Here is a 20,368-nt window from a genome sequence, read left to right as displayed (position 1 = left end):
GCTCTGAAGCCTTTCAGTAGGACAAAGTAAGAGCACCAATATTTCAACAGAAGTCCCCCAGTTCCTAACAGAGTGATAAAAATATAACACACAAATACCACATATGGTAGAGGCTGGATTTGAATTGGCTACAGAGCGGCAAAACACTCTCAAACTCACCAGCACTCATGTCAGTTATTTACTTCTAATGGACCTCTTTTTCCAAAACACCTTACCATTATTTGTTAAATTATATCTGAAGAAAATATTACATCTCCATTAGGCTCACTAGCTTCACTGCATTTTTTACTGCTGTATTTTGAAACAAGTGTATGGTGGAATAATTATCTTATCGATGGCACCAGATATTTAGTTACTAAAATTGGTATGAATGATGTCCCTGGTGTTATTTTTTTAAATAGATGGCTATTTTTGTAGATCTACAATAGCCTCCAGGAAAAAAAAAAAAAAAGTCCTCAAAAGCTCCTTCTGTGCTAAGATCACATAACAGAAAGCAGAGCTCTAGAGTTTAATTCCTATCAATCAACAAAATGAGTTTCCCACTACTCCCGGCCAGAGGAGCTAATATACACAGTACCACAGGTCACCAGAGAAGAGCTTAAAATAAATCCAAGAGTGGGTGAGTATTGCTACATTCTGCCATCTCCTGTATTGTTCTTCTAATTTTACAAAGCCCTTGTCATTAAACTAATTATTAGGGGCACTTCAGTTGCTTTACTGCTCCTAGCACCTCTCATGCAGCTTGGGCAGCTCTGAGGAGCTGTTTAAACACACAGGGCTGCCCCTTGGAAACCCTTTGCTGCTGTTACGCCCTGGATGTCCCTGAGAACAGGGAAACATTTGAGTAGCTTTTTGAACAGAGCACAAATAAAAAGTAGATGTCTTTAAAAACACAGGCCCCTGAGGCATCTCGAGTTTCCCCTCTGCAGAGAGCACAGAAGATTGCTTATCTTGGCTCCAGAACAGATTGATGTGCTCAGCCGGAAGGTTCACTCTAGCTGACAGAGAACATTTCCTTCATCGTATTGCTTCACCATGCGAGGAGATAACTCAGCCTAATAATATTCTGTCTCCTTTTTATCCTCCTATAGCCTACGCATAACTTAATTCCTAATTCCAAAGGGCTCGCAGAGGAGATTGGCCTGGTGCTAGTTTCATTTACACACACATAAATCAAAGCTCAGTTTACTGGAATAGATGGCACTGCACTGGTGTTAAAATATAAAATCTTCAGCAAAGCCAGAAAATTCTCCCTCAGCTCCCCCGACCATAAACACCATTTTATCCTCGATTCAGTCACGCCCTCCAAATTTCTAAACATTGCATCCATTTAGATTTGCATGTAAATAGAAGCTATCCTGAGTCACAAGAAATACAGCTTCGCCTACCCAGAAAGCATTAGTGCAAATGTAAACCAAGCAGAAAATGGCAGAGTGGTGGCAACTTGGCATCCATGGAATTTTCTTTACATGTAATGAATAGTGTCTTCGTTCCTTAGTAACTAATTACAGTGGAACTGCTTAGAGAAAAGGACCTTGTGATGTGCCTGAAAGAGCAACGTAGGACACCGAACCAGGGCCGCATTAGTTCACAGTGTCACATACCCACTCACAACCTCCTCCTCCTCCTCAAAACTGCAGGATCAGGCTTTTGAACCTTCCAGGAGCCTTAAATTACCCCAAGCACTGTGGACTGAAAACTTACCGTTTTGGGATAGGAACAAGCAGTGTTCCTAGATCTTCACCCCCAGGCAGTAATCCTCCACCACACAGGAAACCCCACTGCCTGCAGGCACCTGCCTGACTGTGGCTCCCAGCTGCATGAAAGCCCTCACTATTCTGCTCTAACTCAAGCACACATAGCTGCTTTCAGAAAGCACACATTATTATTCTGGTTTTGAAGAAGGAGCTGCAGAAAGCTGAATCAGAAATTTTGAAAACTGCTAGCAAGACTCTGGTTTCACTTACCCTAATCTATCATCACATTTCATCACCAATCTCATACCTGCTCCAAGCTCCCAGCACTGCGCCACCTCTGCCCCCTCCATTAAGATATAAAACAAGGGTTAAGTGACAGATAGTATCAATGTGGAGAGCAATATGTCTCACTCAGAAACCAATGCACCAGGAACAAGAAAGAATTATTATCCTGGTGTCAATATGATAAATTACAGTCTCTTTTTCCTAAAGAATTTCTACTTTTTCAGCTAGCACAGAAAACTCTTCTCCTTTTAGCACTCAACATTTAAGCAGTTTCTTCTGACATCCTGTTCAGAGTTTCTGCTAATGAAATTGTTTATTTTGGTGGATGGCTGATGTAGTTAGTAGCTAGAGCGCTCATCTTGGAATAAACACGAACTGAGAGCCAGTGATAGGAATTCCAACTGTTCCTTCTATATATTTGTTTCCAAAACATAAATAATTTTGAAAGCTCTGCTGCTTGCCCTTGTTAAAGTGAACAAAATGTTTAGGGAAAATGAGTTTTCGGTGTTTCCTTACACCACACAGGTTATACAATCCCACGTGCCAAACCCATTAAGTTTGTGGTCACATTTCCCCCCTAAAGCAGCAAGTTCACAGCTGTTGCACCAGACAAAACAGGACTAGGAAGAACTGGGAGAAATAACCTCCTGATCTACCATACCCTCTCCATAACATTTATATCAATGCCAGAGGCTTGTCTATACAGCAACAGAAGGATTTTAGAAAAAAATTGTATGTCTTATAGTGCTAATGGGAATCCATTAGAAAACTTTTCCTCATATCTAGCCTAATCTTTACTTGCTTTGGTGTAACATATTTGTTTGTCTTTGCCCTACAAACCATTCATTTTTCAGCATGACAACATGCTTGCACTTTTCACTCTCTAGACTGAACAACCTCTGCCCTTTTAATCTTTCCTTGACAGGCCACATTTTCAAGACCTCTGATCACTCTTGCTTTTTCTCCATGCCTCTCAATGTGCAATCATCCCAAGAAGGAGGCAATACTCCAGTTAATACCTCCAGGAGTCCAATCTGCAAGGACCCTTGGGAAGCCAGTGAAAGTGCTCCAGGCATAGCCAGTCTCTTACTGCTGGGTACAATTTCATGACAGGAGATTGCACAGAGGAAAGGATGTTCTCTGGTATAACTAGAGACACTCTCCAAAGGCTTCACACACCAGGACAGAACAAGGCTTTGTAGTGACCACCAGGAGGAGAATGGTTTTTAGTGTTTCTAGGAACACAGGTAGCCAGGTCTTGTATTGGCTCCTTCATGTAGTTCTGAGCCCAGGTTCTGCATCATTACAGAAAAATCACTGCTGCACTGATACAGTGAGGCAACTAAAAGCAGCATCAAAGACTGAGCTAATTGATTCAGTTGTGTAACAGTGGGGAACACAAAGAATGCATCTTTCTATTACTGCCACCTCCATGAGGGAAGAGCAGTTAACAGAAAAGGTTGACATGTTAGAAGGTCATTTTTGCTCCACAATTGCTTGGAACCCAGAGCAATGTCATATCTTCATATTGGAACCATGCAAAAAATTATAATATGTAGGGCACCAGTTTCATTACTGCAGCAGGTGGGGGGGAATTGCCAAGCTCTGGGACACATTCCCAGGGAGTGACCTACTGCTCCCCCAGCCCCACAGCATATCTGTAAAGTCTCTCACAACATGGTTGAAAATGGAGCTGGCTAGCGGGTGAAATGAGAGGAGGCAGGGAGAAAAGCAAACAGACTCACTTATTAGTAAAACCTTGATGACCAAAAGTTCAAAAGAGCAAAAAGTGCATCACCAGAGGACTTATGATGTCCAGGAAACAAGCACTGGGAGATCTGGTGCACATGGCTGCATTTGCTACTCACTCTGCATCCAAATGATTAAGTCTCCTTAGCCCTCTTCCATACCAAACACAACCTTTGTCCTCTGCACATTGCATGTTTAAGAAACAGAGTGCATTTCCAAGACCCTTACCTCCTGACCTCCAGATGCAGCCAACCCCTCTGCCCTTCATGTCTTAACTTCACACTCTTTGCCAAAACATGAACATTGTTAATAGCTCATGTTCCAGGGGTTTAAAAGAGAAGGAGATCCTGGGTGGCACAGGATGTGTTCCTGCAAACCTGAGCATCCCTTCTCAGTCCCTCACCTGCCCTGGAGTAACACTCACCTCAACAGCTGAGAGTTTTGGGCAAGGATATTTGACAAGCTTAAAAATAGGAAAAGGAAGCTGGATGAGGCCATATATATGCTCACTCTCTGAGGCTGGATCAGAAATACCTCCCTGGGCACTGAGCCCTATAAATGATCTCCCAAGGCTTGAAAAAATAAATATGCTCTGGCAACACACCTTTCCTCCAGTATCCCTGGGAAAAGGATGGGGACTTGCTTGTTGGAAGAGAGCCACAGAGACTAATGCGGGGAAAGGTGGTGGTTTACATCCAGAACAATTTGAAATGCCTTTCTTTGAGAGCTCCCTCTTTGGTCCACCCATGTTCCTTCCCCACCCTGGAGAAATCTCTGGAAAGTACTGGAGCAGGAATATCTGCCTTCTTGCTTAGGCACTCTCTCCTCCCCAGGAACTACAGCCCCCTACCCCAGCTCTCCCAAACCTCCCACAAGGTATTAAAAAGCAACAACAGACAGCAGGCTCTCTCCAGCTTGCTATATTTAACTGCAGACCTCTAAGCATTCCTGCCTTTGCACTCCTTTAAAAGAGTTGCACAGAAACATGGAGAATGAGAGCTGCTCCTCGAGGCTGTGAAGAGCCTGAAGCCCAGGTTTGCTCCCACTGCCTCCTCACTGGGGGCTCCTGCATTGCCTCATGTGCCATAAAAACCACCGGAGCGCACACAGGAGGAGGAAGGGAACACTTTTGTTCCTCCGCCCCAAGAACTCAAGGTACTAAATGTTAATACTTGGAAATCAGCAACTGCCAAGAACAAGATCCCCACCCACCCATCCACCCTAAGCTTTGAAGTGTTTTCTTTCCAGCTTTACCTTGGCACGCTGGCCAAATAAGTCACAAGTTTACGAAGGTCTTCCTGCCTTATTCTGTCATGATTGCTGCGGGCTGGGAAGGTCAAGACCGGACCACCTCGTTTATCACGGCCACCTGTGGAAAATAAAGGATTGTTAGAAAATCAGACAGGAAGCACACATGAAAAAAACTACGTGCACTGAATTGATAAATATAAATTACAGCACATTTAAGAGTCTGTGCACCCGCTGTAGCTTTCAGACTTGCCTAATCGAGGAAGACATGCTTGCGTTTGCTGGAGCTCCAAATGGGGGATATAAGAAAAAAAAAAAAGCCCACACAAGGAAAATTGCTACTAGCACTTCTTCTTTCACCTAATCCCATCAAATCTAATATATCTGCCACTCCAGGAGATGCTAGTGAAATCCTACTGTGGGGATAGTTTTAAACTGGTCAGCACCAAGAAAGTGAAAGCATTTTTCACTGTTGCTGAGTGTGTTGCACTGTTCATTTCAAGAGAGTTTAGTACATCCTGCCAGTTTGCAGCAATGTATCCCAGCAACATTTATGCAGCACAATGTTCTAATCTATCAGGTACTTCATTTGAATTAAAATTTTGATTACAAGTTCATGTCTTCTCAGAATATTTGGGTGGTTTGGGTGGGGGGGAGGAGGTGGTGCATTCCTGTAGCTTTCCTGTCTTAAAAATCACTTATTTTAAACTGTCAGTGTCTGCCCCTTTGTCTTTTACAACAATTATCTAAAGGATTAGCATTAAAGGAATAACTCTACCCTGAACTGTACAACCACAAATACAGGGGCAAAAGGGGCAAATATAATCTAATTCTGCAGCATCTTATTTTATTCTCTCCTGTAAACAAAGTTTAAGAAGAGTGAAACTGAAATCTAGTACCTCATTCAATGTTTAGTTCTTTCTTTATGCATTATCTCAGGATTTCTTCCAGGAATTGTGTTGTTAGATACATGTTTGCACGGTTATCTAGGGAAAAGTTACAGCTAAACTACAGCTCAAAAAGCTAGTACAGAACTGCAAGGACCTCACAAACAAGCTGCAAAAATGCACATGAGTTTGCACTTCTCAATGGAAAGTATAATCCCTTTAACCGAAATATCACTTCTGAGAAAGGAAACCCATGTGCTTTCTGAGCTAATTTACTTGGCCAACAAGAAGAAAAAGCTACGCAAGGACATGAACATCTCTGGCACTGATCCACACTTGTGCTCTCTCATTAAGAACTTGGGACACCTGCAGTCTGTGCTACTGGCACATTCTTGTTACTATATATTCTTTTACTTAAAATACAGATAATTCTTAATTGCCAAATTAAAAAGAGTTTGTCTAAAGAGTTTTCTACAGCACTGCTGCCTGTACAAGACAGAGTCTCTTACACAAACTTCATCTATACAAATAGAGGTGCCACTGGCACCCATGGTTTTCAGTGGATGCAATGCACCTGAAGGATTACACTGTGCACGTCTCCATTGGAGCCAGGCTGTGTCTGATTTGTCCAGAGATACAAATGGAGAGGCAAACAACAGATGTCATCTTTATTTTGAGCCCTCGTGCAGACAGGGGTACATATGGAGTACAAAAACTGTCCTGCCTAATCTCCACCAAAATCTCTGTCCTTTCTATTTGCCTTTGGCTTTACACCATGAAGATGAGGAAGGTCCACTGGAATTCAGTGTCACCTTGGCAGATCCATGCCTCTGCCACATAGCATGAAAGTGGGGACATAATGTAAAAAAGAATTCCATTTACAAGGAAATAAACTCATCTAAATGTTCCGACCTTTTTATGAAAAAAAGCTTCCTCATTTTAAGTATATTTTCCCTTTGTTGAGATTGTTTCACACACCACATCAATGCCAAACCATTATATCATGCATGATACGTGTCCAACAGAAAAGCAAGCCAGCCTATAGAATGGCAAACCAATACAAGTAACAAGAGCTGGAGGGAAATTCTTTTTCAACACAAGAGGCTTTTCAAGGTTTTGAAACATTTCCCATCATATCTAGATGTAACCAAGGTTTTCAAAAGCTTCCAGATATTTGCTGAAGCAGAGACCTCAACTTGAACTGTATCCCAGAAGAACACGCTACCCGCTACTCATTCAGGCTCCCTCTCCTTCATTCACAATCATTTAAATATTTGTACAACGTGGAAAAGCACTAAGATTTGAGATCAGAAGACTCCAAGCCTACATTTATTATCCTCTCTGAGGATATGAAACACCTGGAAAGGGCCATGAGCTTCCCACAGCCCAGCAGCACTAATCACTCTGATGCTGCTCATTCACCTTGGCTTCATAAACCAAAAATTGTGTTTCTGGTCAGGGACTCCTTTAACACCTACCATTCCACCAAAGTGAGCTCCACAAAATAAATAAATAGAAACCTGTGCAAATTCTGGTAGGCTGAAAACATTAAGTCAGAAAATTCTTGATCCTTTCAGTAACAGCAACCCAAAGATTTCAGCTACAGAAAAGAAAATAGGATCCAGAACATTCCTGTCCTGTCTTTGCTTCAGGATAAAAACTATCCCTCAACAGTTCATCTAAACTGTCCTCAGGGGAGCAGGATAAATAAGGCTCAGGCACAGGGTCAGAAGTTACCAGGACAGACCAGAGAAAATGGGTTAAATCTCGTTGGAGGAGGAAGGTTACATGCTGACCCAGCTGGACGTTTCTGGATGATGGAAGGATAAATAAGCACCCAGATTGATTCCTTCTAGTTTTACAGCACACAGAAACAAGGAGACTTGGGTAAAATATCAAGACATGCTAAATTTAGAAACAAATGTTTCACATTTGTGATAAAAGTGCAGCTCTAGGCTTTGAGCAATAGTGAAAGCTCAAATGATGTATTATTACAAATATATCATACATATTAGAATCCTTCAGTTGCTTCCTTCCATGCAATCCTAGTTACTGAGAAATCACTAATTTTTAGGAATGCCTACATAATTTACAATTTTACCAAGAGCCTGTATAAAGAAACATCAGATTTCTTCTAAAACAAACTATTAAACACTAATTAAACACTGTATGTTTAATTCACCATTAGACTTGCAGAGTTCTGTAACTGTGGTTTACTCTCTTAAATACTGATAATATGCAGAGTTTTTGTCACATTTTCTAACTCAAAATCTCTGCTTTTCTAGGAATACTGAAGGGAATATTGCCACCATTGAACATGCCTACATAAGGATGTTCATCTCCTCTAATGGAGCTTGCTAAGAAGTAGGAACACACAATAAAAGAGAAGAAAACCTGGCATTGTCTGTGCAGGGAGTCTGTCTATACCATTCTTTTTCTTTATTGTTAGCTTTACTGAAGGGAATATTAAAGTACTAAGAGGGGAAGAAGTTCAGTCCAAATACCACAGTGAGTCACTTGAAGAACCAGGAGAAGAAATGAGGTTTTCTGACTTGATCCACTGTGTTGGAGTGTTGGAGCTTCACAGCGCTTGAGACTCTGCTTGTTACTAATCCACTCAGGGAGCCAAATCCTGCCCCAAGTCAGCCATGATCTCCACACCAATTGTACATGCACAGTCTTCAGAGAGCTACTCAGCACATTGTTTAAAAAGACAATAAAAACTAGAAGGAAGCCAGGAGTCTCAATTGCTCTAATCAATAAGTCCCATCTCCTGCCTCCCCCTGCACTCGAAGACCAGTGATGAAATAATCAAACATGTCATTAGGCTTGCTAATTACAGTTATTAAATGCTAAAACAAACAGCTGATAATTTCTTACTGTTTTTCAAGTTGGGTTTTCATGAGCTTTGCTCTGATTTACAGAGGCAAACAGATGGTCTGGTTATTAGTGCTCTGGAAAAAAGAGTTAGAAAAACACATGCTCTTCAGGGCACAGAGTACACTGAGAACAAATATTTAGCCATATATGCCTTGCATTTCTCCTACAAAATCCTTTGTTGATGGCCTTTCCTGTCAGTGGCTTCTTTGCCAGTTCTTCCCATCTCCCTTCTTCTATCCAATAAGAACCCATGGCTAAATTCAGGGTTTATTCCCAGAAATAAGATCACATAATTCTTCCTCCACAAATTATCCAGGGACATTGCAGTGATGGCACAAGGCATTGTTATGCATACCACATTAAAAGAAAACCTTAAAGAAATCTCAGAAACCTGCATGCAGGCAGGCAGCACAGTTAGTGGCCTTCTGATGACCACTTTGCCAGTCAAGCCAGCAACCAAGAGGAAAGAGACTCCAGTGACAAGATCCTTGTTCTGGCAGCTGTCTGAACACCTCTTAGTGATGGCCCCAAATATTTCTGCCTACAGTGGCCCCAACTGCCCACAGGTACGACAAGAAATTGGCCATGCCAAAGTGTGATGCGAACTCTGTGTATAGGCTTTACCAATCTCAAAATCTCTGTGTCCTGAGGCACAGCCATCCCTGTTAATACACAATAAACTGAAATTCCAGCTATGTGTAATCCTGTTGAGGACAGGAAATTATTAGTTTCCGTTAATGCAGACTTCTTGTATACACCAGATAATGATTTTATCAAGCTCTGTTTTCAAGCTGCGTCTCTCCAGTTCTATCAGCCCTTCCACCACGATCCTTATCTGCCTGCAGAGATCCACATTTAAGGGTTTCAAACCCTCTGCTTCCTTTCACACTCTCTTCATAAGCATGAATTCACAAGGATTAGCCAGAGACACAGGCAAATGTCCACACATGTAAAGGTTCCCAAGAACCTCGTCTAACATCCTGCAGCACAGCAGCAGCGGAACCAGGAGCAGCACACGGTGTCTCTGGCCCCTGTTCAGATGTCTACTGCAGTTCAAGTGAATGCATCACTTCATCTGACCCTGCAGATCATAAGCTGATCAATCTTGATGCTGAGACTCTGCTGAGACCGTAAGTGAGTTTCCAGAGGAGCTGAAATAATCCTCATCAGGTATTTCAGTCCAAAATATGGTGAAAAAATGAATTATAATGAAGAGAGCCAGGAGACAGACAGAGCTCAGTTGATGTCAGGCGCTTCAATACAGTGATAAACAATACACTCTGGATTTCTAAATCTAACTGACAGACTTCCTAGGAAAGGAAAGTATCAAGGTATCCAGAGTCTTAAAATAACATTCCTTTTTCTGTCATAGCTGAGCTCTGTGAGTCTGCTTGCTACTGGACTTACTGTGAGCAGACTTCTGTACTAAAACTCCTGCAACTTCAAGACAGACTAATTTGTTGCAAGGGTCACACACAGGATTAGCTGTGTGACCACCCTCCAGTTTAGCTGGTTCCAATCAGGTGATTCTAGTGCAAGTGATGGAAATTTAAGCTCCCACAACAAGGCAATTAACACAGGTGTAGTGCAATCACCAGGGCCTGATCACCCACAGTGCTGCTCTTTGCAGCATCCGTGTCTCAGAGTCAATTCCCCAAATCAAATTTTAATGGCAAACTTTCATGACATTACATTTAGGGTTAATGACTCCAAAAACAAGGCTAATTGTTCTCACCAGATCTCCTGGCAGAGCAAGTCCAACACTCTAGATGGGATGCCCAGAGCAGCCACTGAGTGATTCCTTTTCCTATCAAGTAGATTTGTCCTGCAATCACCCAAAGCCACTGCACAGATTTGAAGAGACAAGCTGTTGCATCTTGTAATTCATTTTCACTGCTTTATGCAAGTATTTTGGGGTTACTTCTTTAATTTTAAATGTATACTGGCCAATAAGCCACAGCACATGGTGATGCCAGTCACTGCTGATAGTGGAGCAGACACTGCAAATCCACACCCCAGGGCACAGGGCTGGAAGCTGTACAGAATCAGGAGAAACAAAGAGAGGACAGATTCACCCTGATAACACACTCTTTCTCTTCCTCATTTGAGGCAAGAGTGGAGAAATAGTCAAGGAATGCCATGTTTTTCTAATTGCAGATTTCTGTTTTTTGAACTCTGTTATTTCCAAATTACACCAGGGAATGGTATGAAAAGAAAGATATTTTTCTGTAACAAAATATAGAAGAACTGTTGATGTTTCATTTGAAATTTCCATTCCAGAGGAAAAGGAGAATGGAAACTTTTCTTTTAAATCAAAACTTCTTGTGTAAATACAAAATGTTTACATCACTCAAAAATTAGATATTTTGGTTAATTTTATTCCCAACCCTATACAAATTCCAGTGTCCACAAACCAGCATTTGTGACCTCCTGAAACCAGGATGTGAACTCTTTCAGCTCCCAGAGGCACTGGGGGTCTCATTTCAACCCTTTTTCTGAAGGCTGAAGTGCATCTACTGAAGAAAAAACATGTACCTCGACATGTGATATCTCTGGCATTAAGTGACCTGTGGTGTCCTTGGGAAGGTCAGTGTCTTCTTCTCTGAGCTTTCCTCCTTCATTAATGCTGCTGGCCTCAATTTGGTGGAATCTAATTGTAAAGCTGTCCTTTCTTTAGATGTATTTACAGTGAAATTCCTTCTCTGAAAGACCTTTCAGGAAATCTCTGCTTTTCCTTAAGGCTCTCAGTCATGTTTAGAGGTTGCTGTGACCCAGATCATGAGGTTCCACTCGAGATGTGGGGCTGGGGACAGTGGGCTACCAAAGGATGGAGATGGCTGAGCTGTTAGTGCATCCATTCTCCCTGCTCGGTGCCCTTTGGTGCCCAAAGCACGCAGGAAACCCTCCTGCTTTGCAGACACGAGCTGGGAGCTCTGCTTGTCACAGCTGCAGCAGCTCACCAGCTTATTACACCCTTCTGCTGCTAATTCCTCTGTGCTCAACCACGCTCTCAGAAACCTGGCCAGCCTCCTCCTTTGTACTCCTGCCTCGGCAGATGAGCAGACAGTACCTGGATGACAGCAGGAGCCCACGCTCTGCCGAGCCCTCCAGGGAGCGGAAACACCGGGAAGGATCCTGAGAAACTCTTCTGGGTGGGATGTGGGGAAATGCTTTCAGCAAGACCCATGACATCAGTCAACTACCAAGCTTTTTATAGCCTAAGTGCATGAAAATTTCCATGCATGGGAAGGCAACATGGTAACAAATTCCCTTCTCTTTCCGGAAAGTTCATACACTTCGTTCCATACTGCCTTGATCAATAGAAAATCTACCATAAATATAATCAAGCAGCTGAACAACGCCCCAATTTACACCACTCTTCTAAAACAGTCTGTTTCCCAAGAAAGACTATAAGCCCAGTTTCCAAAATATTTCACCACCTCTCACTGAAAAAAAACCACCTAAAATAATCTACGACCTGTTTTATGTCTTCTCCTCAGCATTCATCTCCCTCTTAGAATACAAAAATCAGTCTCTGGCCTGTAACTCATTCCCTAATGGCTCCCAAAACCATTCCATTGCTGGAAGCAACACACTGAACCACCCAGGCAAAGCCAAGATTTTATTAGTGTTTAGACGACAAGCAGGTGGCCAAAGCCTCCCCCTGCCAGCCCCCTGCTTAATCTGCTTCCAGGAGGTCAGCAATGGAAGCAATCAGCCATGGCTGGGATGCGCCTCACCCACCACTGCTCAGTCCATGGCTCTGCATAGGAGCTGTGGAATGGGATTCAGGTATTCTTTAGACACACATGTGAACTTTGTTCAGGTTCAGTCTAGCTCATAGATGAGATCACTGGAAGAAACCAAGAACCAGTTCCAGGAAAAAGTCTTGATATTATCCACCACCCCTCAACTTTCCTGCGGTGCAGGGATGCAGATGCAGAGCCCTGCGCCTGCTGCTGGCTCAGCTGAGGGGAAGTGCCAGGCACAGAGCCCCAGACAGCACTCAGGCTGGATGAATCCATGCCCAGACAGATCTGTATGTCAACTCTGAAATTAAGTGCACTTGTGAGAGCCTGAGTGCTCCTGTGAGATGACACGGCTGTGCAGGCAGGTCCTGTTGTGCCTGCTGTGGAGTAGGCAGCAGCTGCTCTGCCTTGCCTGCCTGTTCTGCCCTTTTGCAGGTCCAGGTGTGGAGCATCCACCACCCTGGAACACAAAGCAGAGCATAGGCCTTGCCTGAAGGGTCTTGTGTGTTCTCTGCAAGTTTCCTGTTGAATCACAGACAAACAAGCTGATGAGCTACAGCAGATGAGAAAAGCAATAAACTCTGTAACTGACATGTTCAGCTGAGAGTTTTTGTGTGTGCTGATAAATTCTGCTGGTGTAAGGAGAATCCCCTTGACAACTTTACTGTACTGTTATCGTTAAAATTAACTGTAGTATTAAACTATGAAGAAGATTCAATAAAACTCTCCTGTTCCTCAAGGAAGAATGATTAAAACACAATGTGCTCCCAGACTCTGTGCTAACTACAGAACTTTTTTTTGTTGTTGTTGATCTTGGAAAAATCCAGGTTTGATTTTCCTTTTTTGTCAAAAATTTTCTTCTGTGCTCCAAGAATACTCTAGGAAATTATTCCATTTTAATTAAAAAGAACCTGAAATGTTAAAATAATTTCCTTTATCTACTTTATTACAACAGTCATGGGGAACATTGGGCAGTACTTACACTGTGGGCTGGAAGGGGATGCTGGGGCTATTGCATTGAACACCAGCAACTCAAATTGTTCTGCAATAAAGGGAATTGCTGCCCATAGTCATTGCATTTGAAACCCATGAAGAGGAGGTGTAAATCCTAGGACCTCTAGCTGTGTCAGGAACAGCACATTTTGAGCATATCTAAGTCTGGAGGCTGGTGAGTCTATATGGAGCAAGCTGTACCCTGCCTGCAGCGGATCATGGTGTGAAAGCCTGGGGGATTGTGCTGGCACTGCTTATTTAACACCCCCCTCCGCAAGGCAGCCTTGGCACAGGACAGTGTCTAACGAGCTGATGATTTGATGTGAGACCCTCTGGCTCAGAGCTGAGCACAGGCACCATCAGTGCAAGGGGCTACATAAACAATCCAGACAGGTTGTCATTAATAAATATTCCATGAATTACCAAATGATCCTGCAAGCATTTCCATGCAAAGCAACAGCAGGAGCCAAGAACTAAATTGCAGTACAGTCCCTGCATAAATTCCTCCCCTCCACTTCCCCAGAGCACCCAGTTCAGCTTTCGTGTCTCAAACAAGTGTGCAGGTACTGTGCTGTGTTTTTATGACTATGCTCCCTTCTTTGGGGCAGTGAAAGCCAACCATGTAAAACATTTCAGGACATTCAGAATGAGACTGCAGTGCAAGATAAAGCACTCCTGCATGTGAGTACTGTTGGGATATTCTTGGGTTTTCACAAAAAACTTTTGGTGTTTTAGACGCTTCCCTCAAACTCATGGATTTTGATGTAACTGATGAAAGTTTAGTCAGCATTTATAGATCCTCAAATTGTTTCCCCAAGTCACAGCTGGACTTGTCATCTGCAGGCTATTTAAATGCTAAAATATGGGAAGACATCTCACAGCAGCTATCAGTGGAGGGGAAAGCTTTTCTTGCCTGGATGACACATCCATGGCACAGCACAGTGATGAACCCCATCCTTATGGGACTGGGGGCTCAACTCCTGTGGAGAGAGCCAGGGAGGAAGAGTCCAGGCACCAAAAAGCCCTACTGCAACCTCCTCCCTTCTGCAGTCAGCATTAGTGTGGAGACAAAGGAAACAAAAAAGCAAAGACTGCAAACAAGAGGAACTGGCTATTCTTGATGGAGGTTTTCTCACTGCAAGCAGCCTGAATGGTTTGTAATCATCAGAAACGCTGCCACTGGAAATACCCTGGGTTTATGCTGCCAATTTGAGTGACTTCATGCAAGATTCTGATTGCTTCAGACTTTCTCTTCCCCCTCTCACTGACAAGTTGTAATTCACACCAGAAGCAATATCATCTAAGCTATTCTCAAAGCCTCTTCCATATTGTCTAGTCCTCATCCACCCCCAGATCCTTGAGATTTGTCTTCTGAATGAAGGCTGTAAATCTTTGTACGGAATGGTAGGAGAAGTTTGAGTATCTGAGTTATTATGTAAATGCAGCATCAATGGTACTTTTAACTGCAAGCTGATTGGGACTGTAAATGGAACACCGGTGATTTATAGGCCTGAGTGCTTCCTACATACAGAAATTGAATGCTATTCACTGACCTTGAACCAAAGGCAGGATCCCTGAATTGTCCTTCATGCTGAGACAACCCATATCTGGGCTGGAGCTAAGCAAGCTAAGCAGCTGCCTTGCATCCTACCTGTGCTGCTCATTTACCCTTGCCTCAGAATATGAAGAAAATGAACATGGACCAGTTTTCAATGCTCTGAGTATTACTGGACAGTCCTGGTCCACATACAGCCCTTTTCTGACCAGAAGAGCTAATTTAGGTACTACCAAGTTCAAACATGAAACCAGTCCCTCGAGATTCTGTAGCATCATAAGGACCAGGATGTGGCAGACAGTGGTCACAATGGGCTGGAGGGATCAAGGAAAGGTGTGCTCACCTGACACAAAGGCCACTTTCTCCTTCAGTATAGGAAGGACATCAGCAGCTTTTAAACCATCATTTCGAAAAGAACCTGCAAACAGAAAAACAGGAAAGTCACATTAAAAGAGAGCTCCCAGCTTCAGGGACACACCATGTTTCTCAAAATCAGACTGAAGGAAGGCTATAAATTACATATTACATGCTATAAAAGCACAACGAGACCCAAACAACTGCTAAACAAACAACATTAACATCAATAGAGATATGTTTGTTTAAAAAATTAAATACAGAGAATCAGCTCATTGCTCTATCCCTCAGTTCTAAAAGGTTAACAAATTTTCTGTCACAGCACACATTGCAGTTAAGACAGCCACAATACACAGAGTATCATCACACAACTTCAGAAGGCTTCAACCCCTACAGAGTAATACCAAACAACTTCAAGCACAGGCCCTTCTTGTTCTTTAGCTCAACCTTTTATACCCCCATGTTGATGCACTGCACCTGTGTGCCCTCTGTTCCCTTTGGTGGTTGGTCAGTGCCCCTGGGCACTCCACGGCTCATTGCTGTCAGTGCTGCTCACAGCTGAGCCCATTGGGGATGAGGCTCACCACAGCCCCACTCCCAATCACCACAAACTGTGTGCCTACAATTTCCCACCAAGTAACCAGGTTAATCCCTGCTGCCTTTTACACAATAGTATCACTTGGGAGATCCCCATCTTACAGAGCAAGCCAGGAGCCTTCTTCCTTCACTGTTCTGAACATAGCTAGGCAAAATTGCAGAGAACATTATAGCATATACACATCCATTTAGCATCAGCCTTTGAGACAGATTTGCACAGGGGCTGGCCTAAAGAGAGCTTTTCCCCTTTGCCCCTTTCTGCTGTGCACAGCACAGCTGGGGTGCAGCGGCTTGAGGTGGGACCACACTCAGAGGGAGGACATGCTCCTTATGAGTGGTTTGAAACCCCAGCACATTCTCAGGGAATTCATGCTGTTTGATTACACATTAAGCATATCTGCACAGGTCATTTGCTTTCCATGAAGTGTCAAACTACTTCATGTATCCTAAATATTCACCCAAGAAATCACAGTCTTTTACTCTCTTGGGAACAGAACTGCCCAGTTTCAGGTTCCAGCAGCATCTCTCTGCTCTCCAAAAGACCAGCAGTAAGGGATCATCCCAGAGCAAGCCAGACACTGCCATTCCCAGAAAAGGTGGGTTTGAAGGACACCTCTGCAGTTCCCCTGAAAAATAACTCATCCATCACTGGGTAGTGAATAATAGCCATCATGACAAGTGATCTTCCATATGCCCTTAGATTTGTTCCAGCTCACCAAAGAATATAACACATTTGAAACCCTGTATTTTCACTTTCTGCCTTTCACAGGCATGCAGTAACCACCATTCTTCTGAGATGGTGCCAGAGTTAGAAAGTCTTCTCACTAAGCAGTTTCCTAGAATCAGGGTAACATTGCTGCAGCCATCACACCCTCTTTGCTGAACACAGCAGATGGTACCTGACCAGTTGGGTGTGAAAGTGGGACTGGAGATAAAAGTTCCCCCTTTACATTGTCATCTTTTGCTGCCAACATACAGCCTGCAAAGGCAAAGTGGTTCAATCCATGGAGACATTTGGAACAGACAGGAAGAAGACCAAAACATCCATTTTCAGCTATCTACAAGTGTTAAGTATTATTATGGTTGAGTTACTGGTTTTTGCCAGTCTCAGTCAGACTGTGCAACAAGGCTGTCTTGTACATGTAAATATGTCCCTCCCCGGTGACCAAAGGCTACAGCTACCTCTCTGTGTCCCCACTTGCTCTCAGGTGTCACCTCTGTGACAGCCTCAGGAGATGTGTAAGCTCACCAGCTAAGCCTTAAGCTAGTGAAAACTAGCACTCAAAGGAGTGAGGTAATTCAAAGCAAGGCCAAGACCAACGTAACTGAAATTTGAACAGGCACTGCAGCAGAGTCCCAGAGGATGCCTAAAGTGTGCATTGTGTCAATAAAGTGTTTTGGGACCAGGGAAATGAGTCCTGATTACTGAATTCTTTCTGTGTTCAAGTAAACAGTACTTTGTGCACTCTGTGTTAAATACATGAGACTTGGCTATGAACTTATCCTCTTAACAAGAACAACCCCTCAGATCCCAGGCTATGGCTAGTTCTCACATCAAAGGTAGGAAGTTCTCAGCCACAGGTATCATTTGGAATTTAAGAAGCTTTGTATTTAAGCATCTCATCCAACCATGAAGCAAATGGGAACAGCAAATGTGCGAGACACATCACAAAGGTTTGAAGACACTCAAATGGAGTACAGGGCCAAATTTATCCAGCTGCAAGATCTGCAGTGTCAGTGAAAGTTGAGTTTTCCCCAGTATTCGTGAAATTTGTCAGGAAAATGGCAAAGTCAATTCTTAGGCACCCAACTGTGCAGCAGACAGCGTACAACTGAAATCTTTGTGAACATTGCTAAAAAAAGCCAGTGGGCGTATGTAAAGCACGCCATAAGGACTTCTTAGCAAGAACCCACTATACTGAGGGCTGAAGGCCAGTTTCAGACACTCTCCTGCAAGGAAGCACTGCATTTCATAGAGGAAATACACGGACACCAGGAGAAAAAGGTATGACTTTAAAAAATGGTCATCTCCTGAGCTATAGCAGGGCAGGCTGCAGGCAAGGAGCTCTCTGGTAACAGCCCCAATGTCCTGACTGGGCACAGGAGAGGCAAGGAAAGATTTGAGCGGGGACAGTGCTCCAGCAGGTACCTTCCCCTTCCTCTTCCCCTATCGCCCAGGACAGGTCAGACACACTCCAAAGTAAATGATGGATGAACTGAAAAACTGTGATCCTGTACTACAACCAGGGAATAAACATTAAGTCCCAAGAGCTGCAAAACTTCCCTTGGGATGAAGAAGGAAGCTCTGAAAGGCAGATCAGTGCCTAAAGCAATGCACAGTACTTAACCAATTGCACCTCATGACCCACAGATGCAGCCATGGCCAGTGTTTCCAGGGGTTGCTCCAGGTCCTGACAAAATTCCGGCACTGGAGGCTACATCTCAGAGCATGCTGTCAGGTTTCCAGCAAGAGCTGGGGCAAGGTATGCATAAATGGGAAAACCAATGCCTCTAACAAGGACTCCAAAAGCAACAGCCAATCTGTCTCCAGGAGGGGCCAGCATAGCAAAGATGCATTCCCCAGTTTGTAAGTTATTATAAGCATATCCTTAATGATGGTCATTTTCATCCTCTTCCCCAGCTGTTTCTAATACATTTGTTTTGTTTGTTTGCATGCTGGATCCAAGGCCATGTCTGCAGAGCACCATCTCATTTTGCTGCAGAGCCCCATGCACACAAAGGCTTTGTAGCCTGCCCTACACCTCTCTGCTGCTCCTCTCAGACAGCCCTTCTGCAGCAGATGGACACAGACTGGCAGAGGGATGAAGGAAGGGCAGGCTGAGCCATCCTGTTATTGTCCATGCATTGTTTTGCTGGTTCACCATCCTCATAAACATGGCACTACACAACAGAGCCCCTCTTGCTTTCTACCTGCATGGTCTGCCAAGACAATTGAGCACTGCAATCATCCCTTTACCAAAAGAGAGGCACAGAGAGGATGGTGCTGTGACCCAGTCACCCTGCAGCCCCTCACACCTTCATCACACCCTGGTTTAGATGGTGCTCTGCTATCCATGGAGCAGGGACACCATGACTGGCCACAAACTTTTATTACTCCAGTGACCCAAGAAAAAAGCACACCATGCCAGCCTGAGCAGCTGACAGTATTACATGTTCTTGGAAGCACTGAAGAATTCAAAGTGGATCCTCAGCATGGCTGATTCACATTTCAGGGCAGAGCAACATCGCACGTGCACAGAACATCTCCTAGCAGGGATTCCCTGGGTGGCAGAAGCAGCTCACAGTTTTAGATGAGATGCTGTAATGAGAAGCCAGATGGGTGAGCTGAGAAGCTTAAAGCATGCTTCCATGGTAAATGCAGCAATCTTGAAATTGAGAAAATTTGTTTTTCTCTTGCACAAATGCCCCAATTGGCCTGGAGAGCTCGCTGCCGAAGGACAGGGAGGTCAGCAGCTCAAGGCACTTCCTGAACAGGTTGGAGATCAGCAAACAACAAATATCTCCAGAGAACTGTAAAGATTAATAAAATAAGCAAGAGTCTTGGAAAGAATGTAAGCCTACAGACTTTGAAGTGAAAGCCAAGCTCTAACTCTTGGAGTGAAAAATAAATTATCCCCAGAGAGAGCCCTGTGAGCTTTAGCATTTCTTTCTCAAAGCAGAGTGCAGGGTCTCTGCTGGAGACACCGTCTTGGGCTACATGGATCAATGGTCTGCTCCAGAGTGGCTTTTCCTAGAAAAGCTTCAGTTCTAATCTGAAAAATGCAGCTCTTGGCTTCAAATAAAGATCAGCTGCTGGAAATATGGAAATACTTTCTATACTTAAAAAAAGTATGCGTAGGCAAGAAGAAGGCCTCCTGTCAGAGCACTGCATGGGGCTTAATCACTTGGCTCCTGATGCCTTCTGCAAGAGTTGTTCATCCCAAGTCCCATGCAATGTTTCAGGAAAGGCAGCCTACATTCTCAGAGTTCTCAGAACAGATTTGACTATTTAAAAACTTTGGCATGAAGTTTCTTTAACCAAACAAAACTGAACTCCTTGGGCTAAACCCATCCCTCGAGGAACTCCACTGGAGTCCAGGATGCAACAGTAGGATTAATCTGGTCCATATTTCTTCTTCCCCCAGCAAAGGCCTCTCTTGCATTTCTATACCTCCACACCCCAGTTTTTGGGGCATTTATCTCCCAGGTTTATCATAGCCTATTGCCTTCCTACCTTTTTGTTTCCCTGCCCCCCTCCAAGTCTCAGTGGAATTTATTTGTCTTTGCAGGACTGTAGTGTCTTGGCTTTCTGCAACACACAAACAGAAGGGACGTCTGATGTGAGCAGAGAGAGGCAGAACAAAGGAGACTTTA

General features: G+C 43.6%; 1 protein-coding gene across 8 annotated transcripts in view; it reads right to left on the bottom strand.

Annotated features, from left to right (window-relative positions):
- The window catches only part of KALRN (kalirin RhoGEF kinase), a 459,777-nt gene that overhangs the window by 291,406 nt on the left and 148,003 nt on the right, over window positions 1-20,368 (bottom strand). For all 8 annotated transcript variants that reach the window (XM_054277949.1, XM_054277952.1, XM_054277950.1 and 5 more), the window contains exons 2-3: window positions 15,387-15,461; window positions 4,986-5,100 (exon numbers count right to left, since the gene is read on the bottom strand). In XM_054277949.1, coding sequence (XP_054133924.1) covers window positions 4,986-5,100; window positions 15,387-15,461 — 190 coding nt within the window. The remainder of the gene's footprint in view (window positions 1-4,985; window positions 5,101-15,386; window positions 15,462-20,368) is intronic.

This window comes from Melozone crissalis, unplaced genomic scaffold, assembly GCF_028551555.1.
Source record: "Melozone crissalis strain CALT ecotype California unplaced genomic scaffold, PUWL_Pcris_2 ptg000023l_1, whole genome shotgun sequence".
Classification (NCBI taxonomy): domain Eukaryota; kingdom Metazoa; phylum Chordata; class Aves; order Passeriformes; family Passerellidae; genus Melozone; species Melozone crissalis.
Note: the sequence above shows the minus strand (reverse complement) of the source record. Positions and strands in the feature narration are given on the sequence as shown.